General features: G+C 35.1%; 1 protein-coding gene across 4 annotated transcripts in view; it reads left to right on the top strand.

The window, feature by feature from the left end:
- Positions 1-18839, top strand: part of PMS1 (PMS1 homolog 1, mismatch repair system component) — an 88740-nt gene that overhangs the window by 10190 nt on the left and 59711 nt on the right. For all 4 annotated transcript variants that reach the window (XM_035007542.1, XM_035007538.1, XM_035007540.1 and 1 more), the window contains 2 exons: positions 6934-7116; positions 17661-17763. In XM_035007542.1, coding sequence (XP_034863433.1) covers positions 6934-7116; positions 17661-17763 — 286 coding nt within the window. The remainder of the gene's footprint in view (positions 1-6933; positions 7117-17660; positions 17764-18839) is intronic.

Genomic DNA, 18839 nt, shown 5'->3' with positions numbered 1-18839 from the left:
TAGCAAACTGGAACACAGAATAATGGAAGGTGATCAAACTGAACAGGTGAGAGAGAAAAATATGCAGAATAAGAATAGATTTAGGGAACTCAGTTACTCCATCAAGAATAATAACGTTTGCATTATAGGGATCCCAGAAGAAGAAGAGAGAGAAAAGGGGGAAGAAAATTTATTTGAAGAAATAAAGCTGAAAATGTCCCTAATCTGAGGAAGGAAGCAGAGATCCAGATCCGGGAGGCACAGTAAGCCCCCAACAAAATCAACCCAAGGACGCACACACCAAGACACATAATAATTAAAATGGCAAAAAGTAGTGATAAAGAGAGAATCTTAAAAGCAGCAAGAGAAGATAGTTACATACAAGAGAAACCCCATAAGCCTATCAGTGAATTCTTCAGCAGAAACTTTGCAGGCCAGAAGGGAGTGGCATGATATATTCAAAGTGCTGAAAGGAAAAGACCTGTAGCTAAGAGTATTCTATCCATTGAAGCAATCATTCAGAATAGGAGAAATAAGGAGTTTCCCAAACAAAAGTTAAAGGAATTCATGACCACTAAACCAGCCCTTCAAGAAATGTTAAAGGGGACTCTGAGTGGGAAGGAAAGACCCTAAGTAGGAGTAAAAAAAAAGTAGGAAGCACTAAAGCAGTAAAAATAAGTATGTCTGTAAAAATCAGTCAAGGGATTCACAAAAGGATGTAAAATATGATACAATATATCTATAACATTGGGGGGGGAAGAAGTAAAGAATGGGTTCAAACTTAATGACCATCCACTTAATATAGATTGCTGTATGCAGAAAATGTTATGTACGGACCAATGGTAACCACAAATCAAAAACCAGTAATAGATATGCAAAAAACAAAGAGAAAGGAACCCCAGTATATCATTAAAGAAAGCCAGCATACCTTGAAAGAGAGCAAGAGAAGAAAGCATCAGAAAAAAGCTACAAAACAAGTACCGAAATGGCAATAAATATATATCAATAATTATTTTGAATGTAAATGGATTAAATGTTCCAATCAAAAGACACAGGGTGATGGAATAGACAATAAACCAAGACCCATTTATATGCTGCATAAGAGACTCATTTCAGACCTAAAAACACTTGTCGAATGAAAGTGGGGGATGGAGAAGTATTTTTCATACAAATGTATGTCAAGAGAAAGCTGGGGTTGCAATACTTATATTGGACAAAATAGAGTTTTTTTTTTTTAAGATTTTATTTCTTTATTAGAGAAAACAAGCAGGGGGAACAGCAGGCAGAGGGAGAGGGAGAAGCAGCTCCCTGCTCATCAGGGAGCCTGATGTGGGGCTTGATCCCAGGACCCTGAGATCATGACCTGAGCTGAAGGCAGATGCTTAACCGATTAATCCACCCAGGCACCCCAGACAAAATAGACTTTGAAACAAAGATGGTAACAAGAGGCAAAGGACACTATATAATCATAAAGGAACAATCCAATAAGAAGAGATAACAATTGTAAATATTTATGCACCCAATATGGGAGCACCCAAATGCATAAAACAGTTTAATAACAAGCAGAAAGGAACTAATCAACATTTATACAATAATAGTAGGGGACTTAAACACCCCACTTATATCAATGGACAGGTAATCTACTAGGAAATAGTGGCTTTGAATGATACATTGGATTTAACAGATATATGCAGTACGTTCCATCCTAAAACAATACACATTCTTTGTAAGTGTGCATGAAACATTCTCCAGAATAGATCACATATTAGGCCACAGAACAAGTCTCAACAAATTCAAAAAGATCAGTCATATACTATGCATCTTTTCTGACCATAATGCACTGAAACTAGATATCAGCCACAAGAAACAATCTGGAGAGAGCACAGATACATGGAGGTTAAATAATATGCTACCAAACAATGAATGGGTCAACCACGAAATCAAAGAAGAAATTAAAAAAGTATATAGACACAAAAGAAAATGTAATGCTTCAAAATCTTTGGGATGAAGCAAAAATCAGTCTAAGAGGGAAGTTTATAGCAATACAGGCCTACCTCAAGAAGCAAGAAAAATCTCAAGTAAACTAACCTTACACTAAAGGACCTAGAAAAGGAACAAACAAACCCAAAACCAGCAGAAAGAAGGAAATAATAAAGACTAGAGCAGAGATAAATGATACAGAAACTAAAAAAGTAATGGAACAATGAAAGTAGGAGGTGGTTTTTAGAAAAGATCAACAAAATTGTTAAACCTCTAGTCAGACTCGTCAAAAAAAAAAAGTCAAATAAAATCATAAATGAAAGAGGAGAACTAACACCACAGAAAAACAAAGGATTGTCAGAGAATATTATGAAAAATTACATGCCAACAGATTGGACAACCTAGAAGAAATGGATACATTCCTAGAAAAATATAAACTACCAGAAAGTGAAACAGGAAAATAGAGAAAATTTGAATAGACTGATGACCAGCAATGAAATTGAAACAGTAATAAAAAAACTCCCAACAAACAAAAATTAAGAATGAGCTGGCTTCACAGCAGAATTCTATCAAACATTTGAAGAAGAGTTGGACTTATTCTTCTCAAACTATTTGACAAAATAGAAGAGGAAGGAAAACTTCCAAATTCATTCTATGAGGCCACCATTACCCTGATACCAAAACCAGATAAAGACATCACAATTAAAGAGAACTACAGACCACCATCTCTGATGAACATAGATACAAAAATCCTCAACAGAATCTTAGTAAACTAAATACAATAATACATTAAGAAAATCATTCACCACAATCGAGTGGGATTTATTCCTGGGTTGCAAGGGTTTTTCAATACTTGCAAATCAATCAATGTGATACATCAATAAGAGAAAGGACAAAAATCATTTTAATAGATGCAGAAAAGCATTGAACAAAGAACAACATCCATTCATAATAAGAACCCTCAACAACGTAGGTTTAGAGGGAGCATATCTCAACATAATAAAGGTCATATATGAAAAACCTACAGCTGCCATCATACTCAGTGGTGAAAAACAGCTTTTCCCTTAAGGTTAGGAAAAAGACAAGGGTGTCTACTCCCACCACTTTTATTCAGCCTATTTCCAGGAAGTCCTAGCCATAGCAGTCAGACAACAAAAAAGAATAAAAGGCATCCAAATTGCTTTGGATTGCAGATAACATGATAATGTATATAGAAAACCCTAAAGACTTCACCAAAAAACTACTAGGGCTAGTAAATGAATTTGGTCAAGTCACATAATACACAACATACAGAAATCTGTTGCATTTCTGTATACTAATAGTGAAGCAGCAGAAAGAAATTAAGAAAACAATCCCTTTTACAACTGCACCAAAAATAATAAAGTACCTAGGAATAAACTTAACCAAAGAGGTGAAAGGCCTGTACAAGAAAACTTAACAACATTGATGAGAGAAATTGAAGACAATACAAAGAAATGGAAAGACGTTCCATGCTCATGGGTTGGGAGAACAAATATTGTTAAAATTGTACCCAAAGCAATCTACACATTTAATGCAATCCCTATCAAAATACCAACAGCATTTTTCACAGAACTACAACAAAGAATCCTAACATTTGTATGGAACCACTAAAGACCCCAAATAGCCAAAGCAATCTTGAAAAAACTAGAGGTATCACAATTCCAGACTTCAAGTTATATTACAAAGCTGTAGTAATCAAAACAGTATTGGGGAGGATATGTGTTGTGGTGAGTGCTGTGTATTGTGTAAGACTGATGAATCACAGACCTGTACCCCTGAAACAAATAATACATTATATGTTAGTAATTAAAAAAAATAAAAATTAAAAAAAAAAACCACCAGTATGATACTGGCACAAAAATAGACATATGGATCAGTGGAACAGAATAGAAAACCCAGCAGTAAATCCACAGTTACATGGTCAGTTAATCTTCCACAAAGGAGTCAAGAACATGCAATGGGAAAAAGACAGTCTCTTCAACAATGGGTGTTGGGAAAACTGGACAGCAACATGGAAAAGAATGAAACTAGACCACTTTCTTACACCATACACAAAAATAAACTCAGTATAGATTAAGGACCTAAATGTGAGACCTAAAACCATAAAATCCTAGAAGAGCACACAGGAGTAATTTGACTTTGGCCATAACAACATTTTTCTAGATATATCTCTTGATACAAGGGAAATAAAAGTAAGAATAAAGTATTTGGATTACATCACAATTAAAAAAAAAGCAAAGGAAACAATAAAAGACAACCTACAGAATGGGAGAAGATCTTTGCAAATGACATTTCCGGTAAACGGTTAGTAGTCAAAATACATAAAGAACTGATACAACTCAATACCGCAAGACCCAAATAATCCAGTTAAAAAATGGGCAGAAGGCATGAACAGACATTTTTTCAAAGAAGACATCCAGATGGCTAACAGAGACCTAAAAAGCTGTTCACATCACTCATCATCAGAAAAATGAGAATCAGACTGCAATGAGATAGCACCTCACACCTGTCAGAATGGCCAAAATCTAAAAAACAAGAGGCAAAAGATATTGGCAAGGATGTGGAAAAAAGGAACCCTCTTACAGTGTTGGTGGGAATGCAAACTGGTACAGCCACCATGGAAAACAGTATGAAGGTTATCAAAAAGTTAAAAATAGAACTACCCTATGATTCACTTGCTGTACTACTGGGTATTTACCCAAAGAATACGAAAACACTAATTCAAAGGGATACATTCACCCTTATGTTTATAGCAGCATTATTTATAATAGCCAAATTATGGAAGCAGCCCAACTGTGCATTTATGGATGAATGGATAAAGAAGTGGTGTATAAATACAATGGAATATTATTCAACCATAAAAAAGGAATGAAATCTTGCCATTTGCAACAATGTGGGTGGAGCTAGAGAGTATAATGCTAAGCGAAATAAGGGAAAGAAAATTCCATATGATTTTATTCATATGTGGAATTTCGGAGACAAAGGAGCAAAGGGGAAAAAAAAAGACAAACCAAGAAATGGACTGTCAACTACAGTAAACAGACAGATGAGTACTAGAGGGGAGGTGGCTGTGGGGATGGTGAAATAGGTGAATGGGATTAAGAGTACACTTACCTCGTTGAGCATTGAGTAATATATGGAACTTTTGAATCACTATATTATACACCTGAAACTAATATAACACTATGTTAACTACACCAGAATTAAAATTTTTGAAAAATAGTAAGCTATTAAATTTTTGAGGATTCAAAGTTATACATGGATTTTTGGTGATGTGGGAGTCAACACCCCAAATCCCCTATGTTCAAGGGTCAACTGTATTGTAAGCTCTATAAACATGGAAATTTATTAAACCCAAAGAAAGCAACTTATTTTTTTTAGGCATTTCATATAGTACAGTCTGATTAGAATACAATAGATAATAAATAGGATTAGATAATTTGGTAGATTTCACTTATGAATCTTACTTAGGTAGGCAGACATATATCTTGTTCTTAAAGCTCTCTGGAAGAAAAACATGTTTTTAAAAATATTGTTAGAGGGGCGCCTGGGTGGCTTAGTTGGTTAAGTGACTGCCTTCGGCTCAGGTCATGATCCAAGGGTCCTGGGATCAAGCCCCGCATCGGACTCCTTTCTCGGCGGGGAGCCTGCTTCTCCCTCTCCCTCTGCCTGCTATTCCACCTGGCTGTGCTCTCTCTCTCTCTGTCAAATAAATAAATAAAATATTAAAAAAACACAAAAATATTGTTAGAAAGCCAATGGAAGCCCTCTTATAAAAGTAAAGTATACATTTTTATCTGGCTTTGTATTTTAGTGTCTTGATATTTACCAGTTTCTGCTTTGCAGAGTTTTAAAATAAACAATTATTTTGCTTATATAGTAAGACCTGTTTTATTATGATTACATATAATAATAACTGTCCTGACTAGGAATGTTTTCATAATTAGTTAATTAAAATTGATATAATTTAAAAATTTAAACAGATCTTTGTGTTATATTACTCAGATGCCTCGTGTTCTTTTTTGTATTGCAAGATTTGTGTTTCTGTAGTTGATGATTTTTCTATAAAATGAAGCAGCCAAACTGTTTCCAGGATGTTAATTTTTGACTGAGAGATGAGGAACTAAATCTTAAGTAAGGTTTCCCTTCAATACCTTGCATATCTAACTGACCTAAAAAGTACTGACACATACAGAATTATATGAATTTAGGTTATTATAAATATATTATTTTTAAATACTAGAGTCATTGTAATTGTAGGACGATCTCGATGGGAATTTAGATTTTGTTTTTTTATATAAGCATACTAGAATTAAACTACAAATACTAAGCTGTGAATTGAGTTTGGGGTTTTTTTTGCCCTCATTTTTCAAATAAAGACCTCACAGAGATTGCCAAATTAGTATATTAGCATTTTTCTGTTCTCTATTTGCAAGAACTTTAGAAAGTCATAATGTAGTAAATATTTAAAGTTCTTAGGAAAGCAATACGTTGTTAAAGGAAGAAAGTATTAAAAATCAGGGTGAATAATGTTAATTGCTAGACTCTTAGTGGGTAGAACCAGGTGCTGATGGTGATAGTATTCTGTTTTGGTTTTTTTGAGAGATTATATATGCAAAAGTATATATAATTTAGTAGAATTTTCTTAGTCAAGTTTAAATGAATTTAAACACAAGTATCCATGATACTGAAACAATTGAAGGAAACCTTAAAGATTAGACTGACTTCCTTTTTTAAGAGTTGAATCTGAGTCCAGGGAAAACAAGGGACTTGCCCATTGTATCATAGTTAGGAATTAATTAATTAGGAATAATTAATAGAGTTAGGAATTTGAACTCTTTCTTAAGATTCCATAAAAAATAAATGACATAATTGTTTCTCTTGTGTTTCTTTCTGTTTCTAATGCACAACAGTTTACTGTCTTTATATACTAAAAGTATTCTCTTTTTATAGGAGAACTATGGATTTGATAAAATTGAGGTGCGAGACAATGGTGAGGGTATCAAGGCCATTGATGCACCTGTAATGGCAATAAAATACTATACTTCAAAAATAAGTAGTCATGAAGATCTTGAAAATTTGACAACTTACGGTTTTCGTGGAGAAGCCTTGGGATCAATTTGTTGTGTAGCTGAGGTAAGGTAATTTATATTGACTTCTTTAGTGATTTCATAATCACAGAATGGTAGCATTAAGAGAAAATGAACCCAGTTTTTGGCAAAGAGTGTGGATTTTTTTTTTTATTGTGGTAGAGTATACATAAAATTTATCATTTAAACCATTTTTAAGTGTACAGTTCAGTGGCTTTAAGTGCATGTAGCCATCACTGCCATCCATCTCCAGAAGTTATTCACCATTGCAAACTGAAACTTTGTGCTCATTAAACGATAAGTCCCCATTATCCTTCCCCACCTCCAATCTGTATTCTACTTTCTGTCTCTGAATTTGACTAATGGAGTCATATAATATTTGTCCTTTTGTGTCAGGCTTATTTCATTTAGCAAAATGTCTTCAAGGTAACATGTATCAGAATTTTATTCCTTCTTAAGGCTGAGTGATCTTCTAGTATGTATAAGTCATATTTTGTTTATCCTTTTATGTGTTGATGGACATTTGGGATGTTTCTACCTTTTTGCTATCATGAATAATGCTGCTGTGAATGTGGGTGTGCAAATGTCTATTGAAGTCCCTGCTTTTGCTTCTTTTGTGTATATACTTAGAAGTGGAATTGCTGGATCATATGGTAATTCTGATTTTTTAAGGAATGGCAAAGTGTGTTTTACAATGTTAAAATTTATAGAAGGAAAAAATACTTTAGTGACCCACTGGCTTGGGGAAAAAAAACGTATTAAGTAAAATTAAACAGATTATCTTAATTATAAGCTCTTCTCAGAGATTTTACTATACTAAAGTGCATTGTGAATCTCTAAGGTTGGTGGTTTATAGTAGTTACATTTCCCTGCATGTACTTGACTGTGAAACCCTTTTATTGATAAGCATATCACTGTTGTTTTGTTACTGTGCTGTGGAACCCACTTTGGAAATACCATTCTAGTCAATACAGATAGATTGGGCTCTAGAGATATAAGTTGACTTGTTCTTAATCCTACCTAGTCAGAGGCAGATTGGATCCCAGAACTTTGTTCTCCTGACCCTGGTTAGGTGCCTTCAGTGTTTATAAACCCCTCAGTTCAGTGCCTGACTAACTTGTTTGCATAGTACCAATTATACTTCACTGCCTCCGCACTAGATTTCATAACTAGCTTGTGGCAAAGCCTGTCTAGAACCTTGATCTGTTCATTTCCATGTGTCTTATTTATGTTTGATCACACTACACTTAGGTTTGATCGCACTAGTTTCTTTGTGCTGTACTATATTATTCTGTGTATTAGGCTGTGTTTTATAGTGTGATAGTATCTGTGTACTGTATGTGCCCACTGGCTATGTATCCCTGCATTTGTGCTTTTCTGGCCGACTATTTGGGTGAGAATGCTCTGATACAATGAAATGATAGAACTTTACCTACCATTTCAGAAAGTGCCATGTACACGAGATATTTTTGCTTTCTTTTCATTCATTCTTTGGACGTCTGTTTAGTAACAGATATAACAGCAGTCATATAATCTCCATGCTTATTGTGGTCTTCTCTCTTTCCTTCTGCCCTTAGAGTGCTGGCATAGTGTAGGTCTTCTCCATTTTCGTGAAAAGAGTCCCTGCTCAGTATTCACTTTTCTCTTTTGGAGCTCTGTAAGGTGATGCCTAAGTAACAAAGAAAAATTGTGGGTGGGGCAGGGGGTGGAGTTTAAAGTGGGAGAGTTTGATGTTCTAGTACAGAGGTAGACTAGGGGCCCTTATGTGTTAGAATCCAGATGTTCAGGGGCCCATGGGTGGCTCAGCTGGTTAAACGTCAGACTCTTAGTTTCGGCTCAGATTGTAATCTCGCTGTTGTGAGATGGAACCCAGTGTTTGTCGGGCTTGGTGCTGAGCCAGGAGTCTGCTTCAGATTTTCTCTCCATCTTCTCACCTCTGCCCCCCCCCCATGTGCATGTGTGTACAAACGCACTTGTGCATGCACGCTCTTTCTCTCTCTCAGATAAATAAATAAAAAGAAGAATCCAGATGTTCAGACATTGCTAAAGGAGGAAAGGACTTCTCCTTAAGTGCATTCTGTTTAAAACCTCTATCCAAAATCTTGCATACTCTGTGCTTTCTGTGCTTCCCTTTCTGTCTCAGCACTTACTTTATTTTAGAGTTCACTGAGTCTCCAAATATATTTTAGGGAAGAGCAAGTAGAGGGTACAGCTAACTGGGCATTGCCCATCTTTCTCCCTAGAGACTATGTATCTGGGAACCTACAGCCCTGGGATCTTGTAGAAAGTGTTTGCTTTTTAAATGGGTTCAGATTTGTACCAGGGAACCTCTGAAACTCCCAGTACTAGCACATACTATTGTGTGAGCTCTTGGTTGCTATTTTAGAAATCATGTAATTTTTTTTTTTTTTAAGATTTTATTTATTTATTTGACAGAAAGGGAGAAAGCACAAGCAGGCAGAGTGGCAGGCAGAAGCAGGCTTCCAGCTGAGCAGAGAGCCTGACATGGGGCTCCATCCCAGGACCCTGGGATCATGACCTGAGCCAAAGGCCCGAAGGCTTAACCAACTGAGCCAGCCAGGCACCCCAGAAATCATGTAATTTATTTGAGAACATAATTATTCGATTTCTTTAGCTGTTGTCCAAACTTGGTAGTCTTTAAGGTATATTTTGGCAGAGTATTGTTGAATAATATATAATTTAGCATTTCTAGGTTTTCAAAAATTAATTTTTTTATTTTAATGTAGTTGACACACTAGTTTCAGATACACAATATAGTGATTGACAAGTTTATACATTATGCTGTGTTCACTATAACTGTAGCTAACATGTCTTGATATATTGCTATTACAGTATCACTGATTATATTCCTTATGCTGTGCCTCTTATGTCCCATGACTTATTCAGTCCATATAATTGGAAGCCATTATCTCCTTTCATTCAGAGGTGGAATCTAAGGGGGGGAAGAAAAAACCCACAAATGAATAAACAAACAAAAAGGCATTTCTGTATTTTCTATAAGATGTATATAACCTTTCAGAACTGAAATTGGTTATTATCAGCTTTGTCTCCTAGGTGGCAGCACTATACTTAGTCTTTTAACATACATGGTAATAAGCCGTATGATTTATCCAAATCTTTACTGTAGTTCTGATTTTAAACGGCAGTTTTGCAAGTCTCTGTACAGTGGTACTCTATTTTGTTTATTTGATTACTTAAGCCCAGTTGATATCCAAGTTTATCATTTTGTCTTTTGTTTCATTTTTGAGGCATTTGAATGCCTTGAGTATATATACTTAAAATAATTTATCAAAATTACAGGAGGAATAAAGGAATTGTCAAACTACCAGAATAATATATGGCTGTAAACTTTTTAAAAATTATATTCAGTTTACACATTATAATGTCACGTGTTTCTCTTACAAAATATTAACAGCATTTTATGTAATCTCTTTTTCTTGTAAATCTTTGGGAAAACCACACATAGATACATGTGTGTATATTTTACATATATGGACTCAAGGTCAAGATATATACCATGATCAGCACCCGTGAAGTTTCTCTCATGCTCCCTCCCAATAGGTAACAGCTATTCTGACCTCTATCAATACAGATTAGTTCTACCTGTTCTTAAACTTGATGTAAATGAAATCTTACAGTATGTATTATTTTGTCATAGATTTTATTATGATGATTTGGGTTGGATTGTTTCTGAAAGCTAAAGCATCATCAAAAAATCTAGTACTGGAAGGGATCCTGGTAGTAGTAGTGGACCCTGGTTCATTGCCAGATGCCCCTCGTCAGGACTGAGTACTCATTCCCCTAGCTGCCAAGTATTGGCAACTGAATGCTCAAAGCTGAGTCTCTCCCTGGAGATTGCCTTTACCTCAGCTGAACAGGGCAACCTGCACCCAATGACTGACTAATGAGGGATTATAAATGTTCTATTCCAATTCAGAACAACTCTGCCATGCTATCTCTGGTCCAAAGTGACCCCCCCAGGGTCAGCCAAGTCCTTGTTTGTGACTACAGAGCCCCATTTCTCTTTCTGCCCTGCCCTCACAAGTGATCATCTTGGGAGCACCCACAATGAACTTCCTGCTCACTAGTCTTCCTCTCAATCTGTGTTATGGGTAAACCACCCTAAAATGTAGGTCTTCTATGGTTCTGTCTCCTCATATTACTGATGAAGAAACTTAGGTCTTGTGAGGCCAAATGCCAGGTTTTCTTACTCCAACTTTGAAACATAGTCTAATAATCAGTCAGCTACTGTTTATTTATCTGTTGTATGCAGGGCGCTGTGCTCAGTAGTTTACTTTAGAAGAACTGTGCACAGGGCAGTAAATGGAATATGAAAATTGTGACCTATTTAAGGACATATAATATGTCCATGGCAAAGCCAAGAATTCAGTTCCAATATCATGTCTCCCAGTACTGAGTTTTCCACAGTAGGTCATGCTGCCTTCTTACTAGTATGGTTAGAGAGGTATTTATTAGTTTAAAAATACCTCATATTAAAATAATGAATATACTCAGACATGCAGCCATAAGCTCAATAGATGATATCAAGGAGTAGTCAAGTTGAGACTTATGTGGGAGGATTCTGAATAATATTTCAGAAATACAGAAAGTAATATATGCTTGTTAAGGTCAATTAGATTTAAAAAAATTATTATTGAGGAATTATTGTTTTTGTTATTAATGAGTGCTTTTTGGGGAGAAAAGTTCACTTTTTAAATTTAATGAATATTCTTCATTCAGAAAGAACTGAAATTTCATATATAGAAGCTGCATATTTATTTTAAAGGCTCCAATTTATTTTGAAAATCTTTGGGCAGAGATTACAGTTACATAATAAAAATTAGTGATTTGGTTTGATCTGCCAGACTAACTGATGCAGGTAATTCTAAAGTCATACAGATGTAAATCATCTCAGGCTCAGTAGATTGATGATAGGTAATTGGAATATAGTTTTGTCTCACTGTTAAGGGGCTGTCACCCAAAATTCTGATTGTTGAAATTATTTTTATTAGATTACTTTAAAGTTGTCAATTTTAGTTAGAAAAATTACGTAGCCTTTTAGCAAAATTCACTGGAGAAATTTAAAACCTATCTAATTCTATATTCTTTATTGATATACTTGAAAAGAATGGGCAGTTTTTCTAATTTGTCAATTTTAAAATGGCTTCCAGTCTTAGAATTAACCAGTACAAAGGAGTAAAACATTGTTTTTATACCCACAGAGTATCCTGTTGGTATTTAAAAGTGGAATTACCGCTTCCCTAATTTATGATGAATGTATCACAAATTGATTGATATGGTTTTCTTTAAAGTCATGTCAAGTATAACTTCTCTTGAAATTCATTGTTGTTTGTACAGCAATAATTTGGAAGTATTTGTTTTCTCCATTGTTTAATTCCTGGTACAGATTACTAAGCATATTGACTGGAATGAGCTAGAGATGGTGAAAATTCTGTTTTGACCTGTTTATAAAATTTTTTTGTGAAGACTTTGTATATATTGTTTTTACCACATAATAAAACATGTAATAAAAGATTTTATTTCTTTTTAGGTTGATTTTTATATACATTGTATTAAAAATGACCTTTTTCCCTTCCAAATAGATGTTTAAGAAACTCGTAAGTTTTTTGACCTGGATTTTAAATGGAGGCTAAGTTACACCTCAGTTTTAGGAGAAGTACTGAACAGTTTTGTTTTCTTAAAATCAGAACAAACTCTGAAAAAGAGAACCCTAATTCTCAGTACCAAGTGTTTGAATAAGAGACTTGGCCAAAGGCATAAAGCAGGTCAACTTTTCTGACAATCATTTAGTGAGGATAATCATGATTTGAGGGGCAAATGAAATAATACATATGAGGTATCTTGAATACAGTCATGTGCCATACAGATGAAAGTTATTTTCACTCTGGACTTGAATGTGAAAAGTAGTATGTACCTCTATTGTAAAGTTGATAATATCATCAGACTTGTTCATTTCCTTGTTGGCAAGCAGTATTGTACCTTACTTTTCAAAGTTTATGCAGACCACTCAACATTTTTGGGAAATCCTTCCTAATAACACATTTCTAGGTAAATTCCTTCTATTTCTCACAAAAAGTCTTTATTTTATAGCATAAGTTCATTATTTTTCTTGTTTGTCCCTCTGAAGAATTAACAGAGGTGCCAGCCATCCTCTGCATAACACTCATGTTTATTGATTCATTTATCCTTTTTTTTTTAAGTGCTTACATTGTGCTGGGTATTATTCTGATCCATCAAGTTCATTATACATAATTTTTTGATGGGATAACATGATATGTAGGTTCGTTTTTTTAATTTAAATTCAGTTAGCCAACATCATTAGTTTCATATGTAGTGTTCAGTGATTTATCAGTTGCGTATAATTCCCAGTGCTCATCATATCACGTGCCCTCCTTATGCCCATCCCCCAGTTATCCCATCCCCCTGCTGACTGACCTCCCTTTCCGCAATCCTCAGTTTGTTTCCCAGAGTCAAGAGTCTCTCATGGTTTGTCTCCCTCTCTGATTTTAAAGATTTTATTTATTTATATGACAAAGAGACAGCAAGAGAGGGAACACAGGCAGGGGGAGTGGGAGAGGGAGAAGCAGGCTCTCCGCCGAGCAGGGGGCTCGATCCCAGGACCCTGGGATCATGACCTGAGCCGAAGGCAGATGCCTAACAACTGAGCCACCCAGGTGCCCCTCCCTCTCTGATTTCTAACATTCAGTTTTCTCTCCCTTCCCCTATGGTCCTCTGTACTACTTCTTGTAGGTTCGTTTTTTTACATTTCATTAAACCTGCATGGCTTAAAGGGGGCAGAATGAGAAGCTATGCCATTCTGTTTTGAATATGAAAGTTGGGACTTCCTTAATTGTGGGCCCCCATAGCTGTAAAAAGATAGGAGGAAGCCCCTACCATCATTTTGATGGTTTCTCCCTCCTGTTCCATACTGTAGGGTACATCCTATGTTACTTAAAGCCATGGTGGTAGAGCTTTAATTAGAATGGGCGTAGGAATTTTTGAAGCAGTAGGGTATCCTGCTTTCTAATTGCAGCCTCCTCACAGGTAATAGAACTCTGTTGGAAGGAAAAAGCCAGAGCTAAGATTTCCCTGTTGTTAGTCTCCCACAGTGAATTATCCGGGAGAAGGTTCTGACATCAGAGCTCTTATATTAGTGTACAACTATGCACAGGCAGACATCCTCACAGAAAGAAAAAGACATTTCAGTGATCCAGGCAAAACTGATACTTCACCTGAATCATGAAGACCATTGACCTTAGTTTTCAGGATCCTGTTTCTGTGCCAAAGTATTCATCCAAAAGTCAGCAAAAAAATAAAAACAAAACTTTAACACAATTATCTTAAATGAATTTTTGCCAAGAAAGGTTTTTTTTTGGCATGAATTAACAGCATATATGCTAAGTTTTACATTTTTGTTTTATCTAAAACATTGAGAAAAATTATGCTTATTTAAAGTTTAAATGCTTTTATGTAATTTAACTTTGTATTAGTAGTATTATTCCCTTGAAACTCAATAATTGGACCAAAAAATCAATTTTTTTTGTTTGTTTGTTTGTTTTTTAAAGATTTTATTTATTTATTTGACAGAGAGAGACACAGCGAGAGAGGGAACACAAGCAGGGGAGTGGGAGAGGTAGAAGCAGGCTTCCCGCGGAGCAGGGAGCCCGATGCGGGGCTCGATCCCAGGACCTGGAATCATGACCTGAGCCGAAGGCAGACGCTTAACGACTGAGCCACCCAGGCGCCCCAAAAAAATCAGTTTTTAATAACTGATAGCTAATATAACCTATAAGGTTCTCTGAGAACTTCTAAAACTTTACCTTTTAAAATAAACTCTTTTTAAAATTCTTAAAATAAATTTCTTTAGTTCTTCTCTTGACACCACCAGATTTATTCTGCCACAGTTCATTAATGTCTCTAGTAAGAAGCACAAGTAATAATTTGTAATGTTAGAGATGAATCTGTTGGTGGAGTTACTATAGGTACACATGTGTTAGTTGCTGCAGCGCTAACACATTCTAAGCTTGTGCCTAGTCCAAAAAAAGTTTTCCTGCCCAGGACACAGAGTCATATGATGAAATGAACTCTTGAAATACAATTCCTTCCTCTGAAGAGCACATTGTATTTCATGAATTTGTGAAACATGCTTATATGTTATCCTTCACTGTCTTTCACAGTGAGTTGCAAAGCATTTCCTATCGAAATAAATTTTCATAGTAACCTACACATTCTAATTTAATATTGGAAAATAATATTCAATTTTTTACTTTAATACAATTACTACAGTGTGACCACTAAGATCCTATTTTGCTTTTTGGCACATCGGTTTATTCATCTAGGTTGGAGTATATTTACTATTAACTAATATGTTTAAAGGATGAACATGTTAATAACTATAAAATGCTTTGAAAGTAGTTAAAACAAATACCCACGTAACCTTGTAAAGTAGCATCATCTTCATCTTATCATTGCCTTCCCCTTAAAGATGATAGAGGAATCATTTATTCAGGGCCATCTAACAAGAACTCAGAGCCAGGCTACTTTTGCTCAATGACTCCAACTTTAGGGTAGGTGGCTAGCTCTTTGGAGAATAGAAATAGAATTCAGTTGACCTTGGCATTTTTGAGAAGTGGTTGGTTAAATGTAGAATTATTTTTAAAGGGACAGTCACAGAGTAATTAAATTAGAGACAGGAAAGAAATTTTTTTACTCTTTAAGCTTTATTAGAAAAAATCTTTACTGGATAGAATAGAGTTGGGATGTAGCAGGGAAGATTAAGATTAGTTACCAGGAAAACTTTTAAAATTATACAGCTTTTGAACCACGGAATGTATTTTTGAAAGAAGTAGAAAAATCATTTAAGGTTATATAGAAACTCACAACTCTGTGTTAGGTGCAGCTTTTTTGAAGAACAGTTATTATAGAAATGGCAGCTTGAGGCAATGCCCCTGGTAAGGATTTGATGGACATTAACCTCAGAGGGAATCTAATAGATTCTACTAGTATTGTGAGCTAGAGAAGCCATTTTTGGGGTAACTTTGCTATTTCCTGCATGGTAGCCACATGTTCTATAGCCACATGGCCTATTGTAAATCAGTGCGTGGTTAGAACTGGGTGGCAGAACCATCAAATCCAGTGTAGATCCAACTGGATCTAGATGAGTTCCAGCAGTGGAGCTGGGTCTTTGTGGCTTCTTCCTAAATTACAGTCAGCTCCACTGAGTCCAAGAATGGCCAAGAAAGATTGCTCCAATTTTGCATCATCATTGCTCACAAAATGTGTGAGGAGGCTACCCTTTTCTGAATCCACTGTGCTTTCCTAGAACATCCCCACTCCCACCTATGGTATTTTCTGACAGTGGAATGGTTTACTATTGTTAGACTCTGCCACACATCTCAAAAAATAGGTAAACAAAAAGCTGATGGTGAGGGTAGCTCAGAAGAATGCAGACATTCTTTTTTTTTTTTTAAAGATTTTATTTATTTATTTATTTGACAGAGAGAGACACAGCGAGAGAGGGAACACAAGCAGGGGGAGTGGGAGAGGGAGAAGCAGGCTTCCCGCGGAGCAGGGAGCCCGATGTGGGGCTCCATCCCAGGACCCTGGGATCATGACCTGAGCCGAAGGCAGACACTTGAGCCACCCAGGTGCCCCAAGAATTCGGACATTCTTATTTTTTAAAAAAGATTTATTTATTTGAGAGAGAGAGATACCAAGAAAGAGCACTAGCCAGGGGGAGGGTCTGAGGAAGAGGGACAATCAGACTCCCCGCTGAGCAGGAAGCCTGCCGCTGGGCTAGAAATCTGGACCCCAGGACCAGACCTGAGCTGAAGGCAGACACTTAACCAACTGAGCCACCCAGGCACCCTGAATGCAGACATTCTTAAACTTTTACTTCTGTCCCTAACATCTTAGGAAATATTTTCATGGTCAGTGAAATCCTTTCTTATACATACATGCCTTAATGCTAAAGTGTTTTTCAATTAATAGAAAATTTACATTTAAATAATTCAAAGGTTTGTTTTAAGAAAAAAATTGTCCATAAATATATATGTGTATGATTTATATTTTTTATTCCTTTGAACCATTAGCTTGAAAGACAGAAGTGTAGTTTTATACAGAATATAAAAAAGGAGGGAATGATCATTTTACAAAAGGATTTTTCATGTTACCAACAAATTTATGGGAACTGTCTTTTAAAAAGCAAGTTTCCCTAATGCAATTAAAATATTTGATTTTACAGATGTAAGTTACACAACACAAATAGCCATTTCAGATACACTGATTTGTGTATGAGCATTTTAATTGAAGTTAAATACTCAAAATAAAGATCAGTAATTTGCCCCCTAAAAAAATATACAGTGGCCTATTATTATTATAACTCTAAGGGAATATTACAAGAGAAGTGATCATAAGAGCTTAACAAGTAAAACTTTTTTTTCAGTTTTAAGTAAATGTATAATTATTTTAAATTTAATTTGATAATGAGTCCACTGCAGTATCTAAAATAATAATTTTATTAGTATTTGTTTTTTTTATATATTCCAGGTTTTAATTACTACAAGGACAGCTTCTGATCATTTTAGCACCCAGTATGTTTTAGATGGCAGCGGCCACATAATTTCTCAAAAACCTTCACATCTTGGTCAAGGTAAGAGAGTAGCTTTGTATCTTTGCCTTTCCTGTCTTTTTTTTAAAACATTGTTACTCCTTAAATTCAAACGTGCTGCTTCAGGTTTGGTCTTGATAAAGGCTAGTTTACTTCCAAGTGAATATATTCACCCCTTACTTTAGTCACCAATCTCTTAAATACTTGGAATGGTTCTCAAGAGGAACTGTGTAAAAGCCTTAGGACAAAAATATGGATTAGTCACCCTTCTGTAAAACTGTAAGAACAGTATTACTGTTGTTGGATCACTAGTGTTTTCTTTATCTGTGAAGGATGATATTTTATTGAAATGCCTAAAACATTATTGATTTGGTAATCATGGTAATAAACAATACCATCAAGATACTATGATTATATAAATAATTAAAATATATTTATTTATGGAAAACTTCAAATGTATGTGCAAGTAAATAGAATAGTGTACCCATTGTTCAGTTTTTTTTTTTCCCATTATTCAGTTTTATCAGTTGTCCACCCATTGTTAATGTTGTTTCATCTAATATCCTTACCTACTTCCTCTTTCTGTATTATTGGAAGCAATTAAATGTATTTGTTATTGTTGCTATTTGTAATACATTTCTTAGTGTTTTATACACTTCTGTAATTTTATTACATTTTAATTGACATCTTATGTTTTTAAGTTCCTTTACTATTTACTTATAAGGAAAAAGAAAATCTCTTCAGGCTTGAGTTTCATGTATCTCCCTTAATTTTTTTCATATTGCTAACTTCTGGTAATAGAATGTTTAAAGTTGAGAAAATGTTGAAGATATGAACTCTTTAGAGTCATATTCAAAAGAATTATTTGATCTGAAAGTCCCTGTGTTTTTTTATTGCTGTTTGCAATAAAATTTGTATCATAAATTCATTTTTTAAATTTTGTGTCCCTTGTAATTTATTAAAGTACTATATTTTTTCTGTAGTTTTTTTCTTTCAATTTTAATATTAAATTATTGGATTTATTTTTTTAATGATTACCATCTTTTTTCATTGAAATATATTTTCTTGTGGGGCTCCTGGGTTGCTCAGTTGGTTAAGCATCTGCCTTCAGCTCAGGT

Source organism: Mirounga leonina, unplaced genomic scaffold (genome assembly GCF_011800145.1).
Source record: "Mirounga leonina isolate KUSES-001 unplaced genomic scaffold, KU_Mleo_1.0 Mir_151, whole genome shotgun sequence".
Taxonomy (NCBI): Eukaryota; Metazoa; Chordata; class Mammalia; order Carnivora; family Phocidae; genus Mirounga; species Mirounga leonina.
This window is presented reverse-complemented; position numbering and strand designations above follow the sequence as displayed.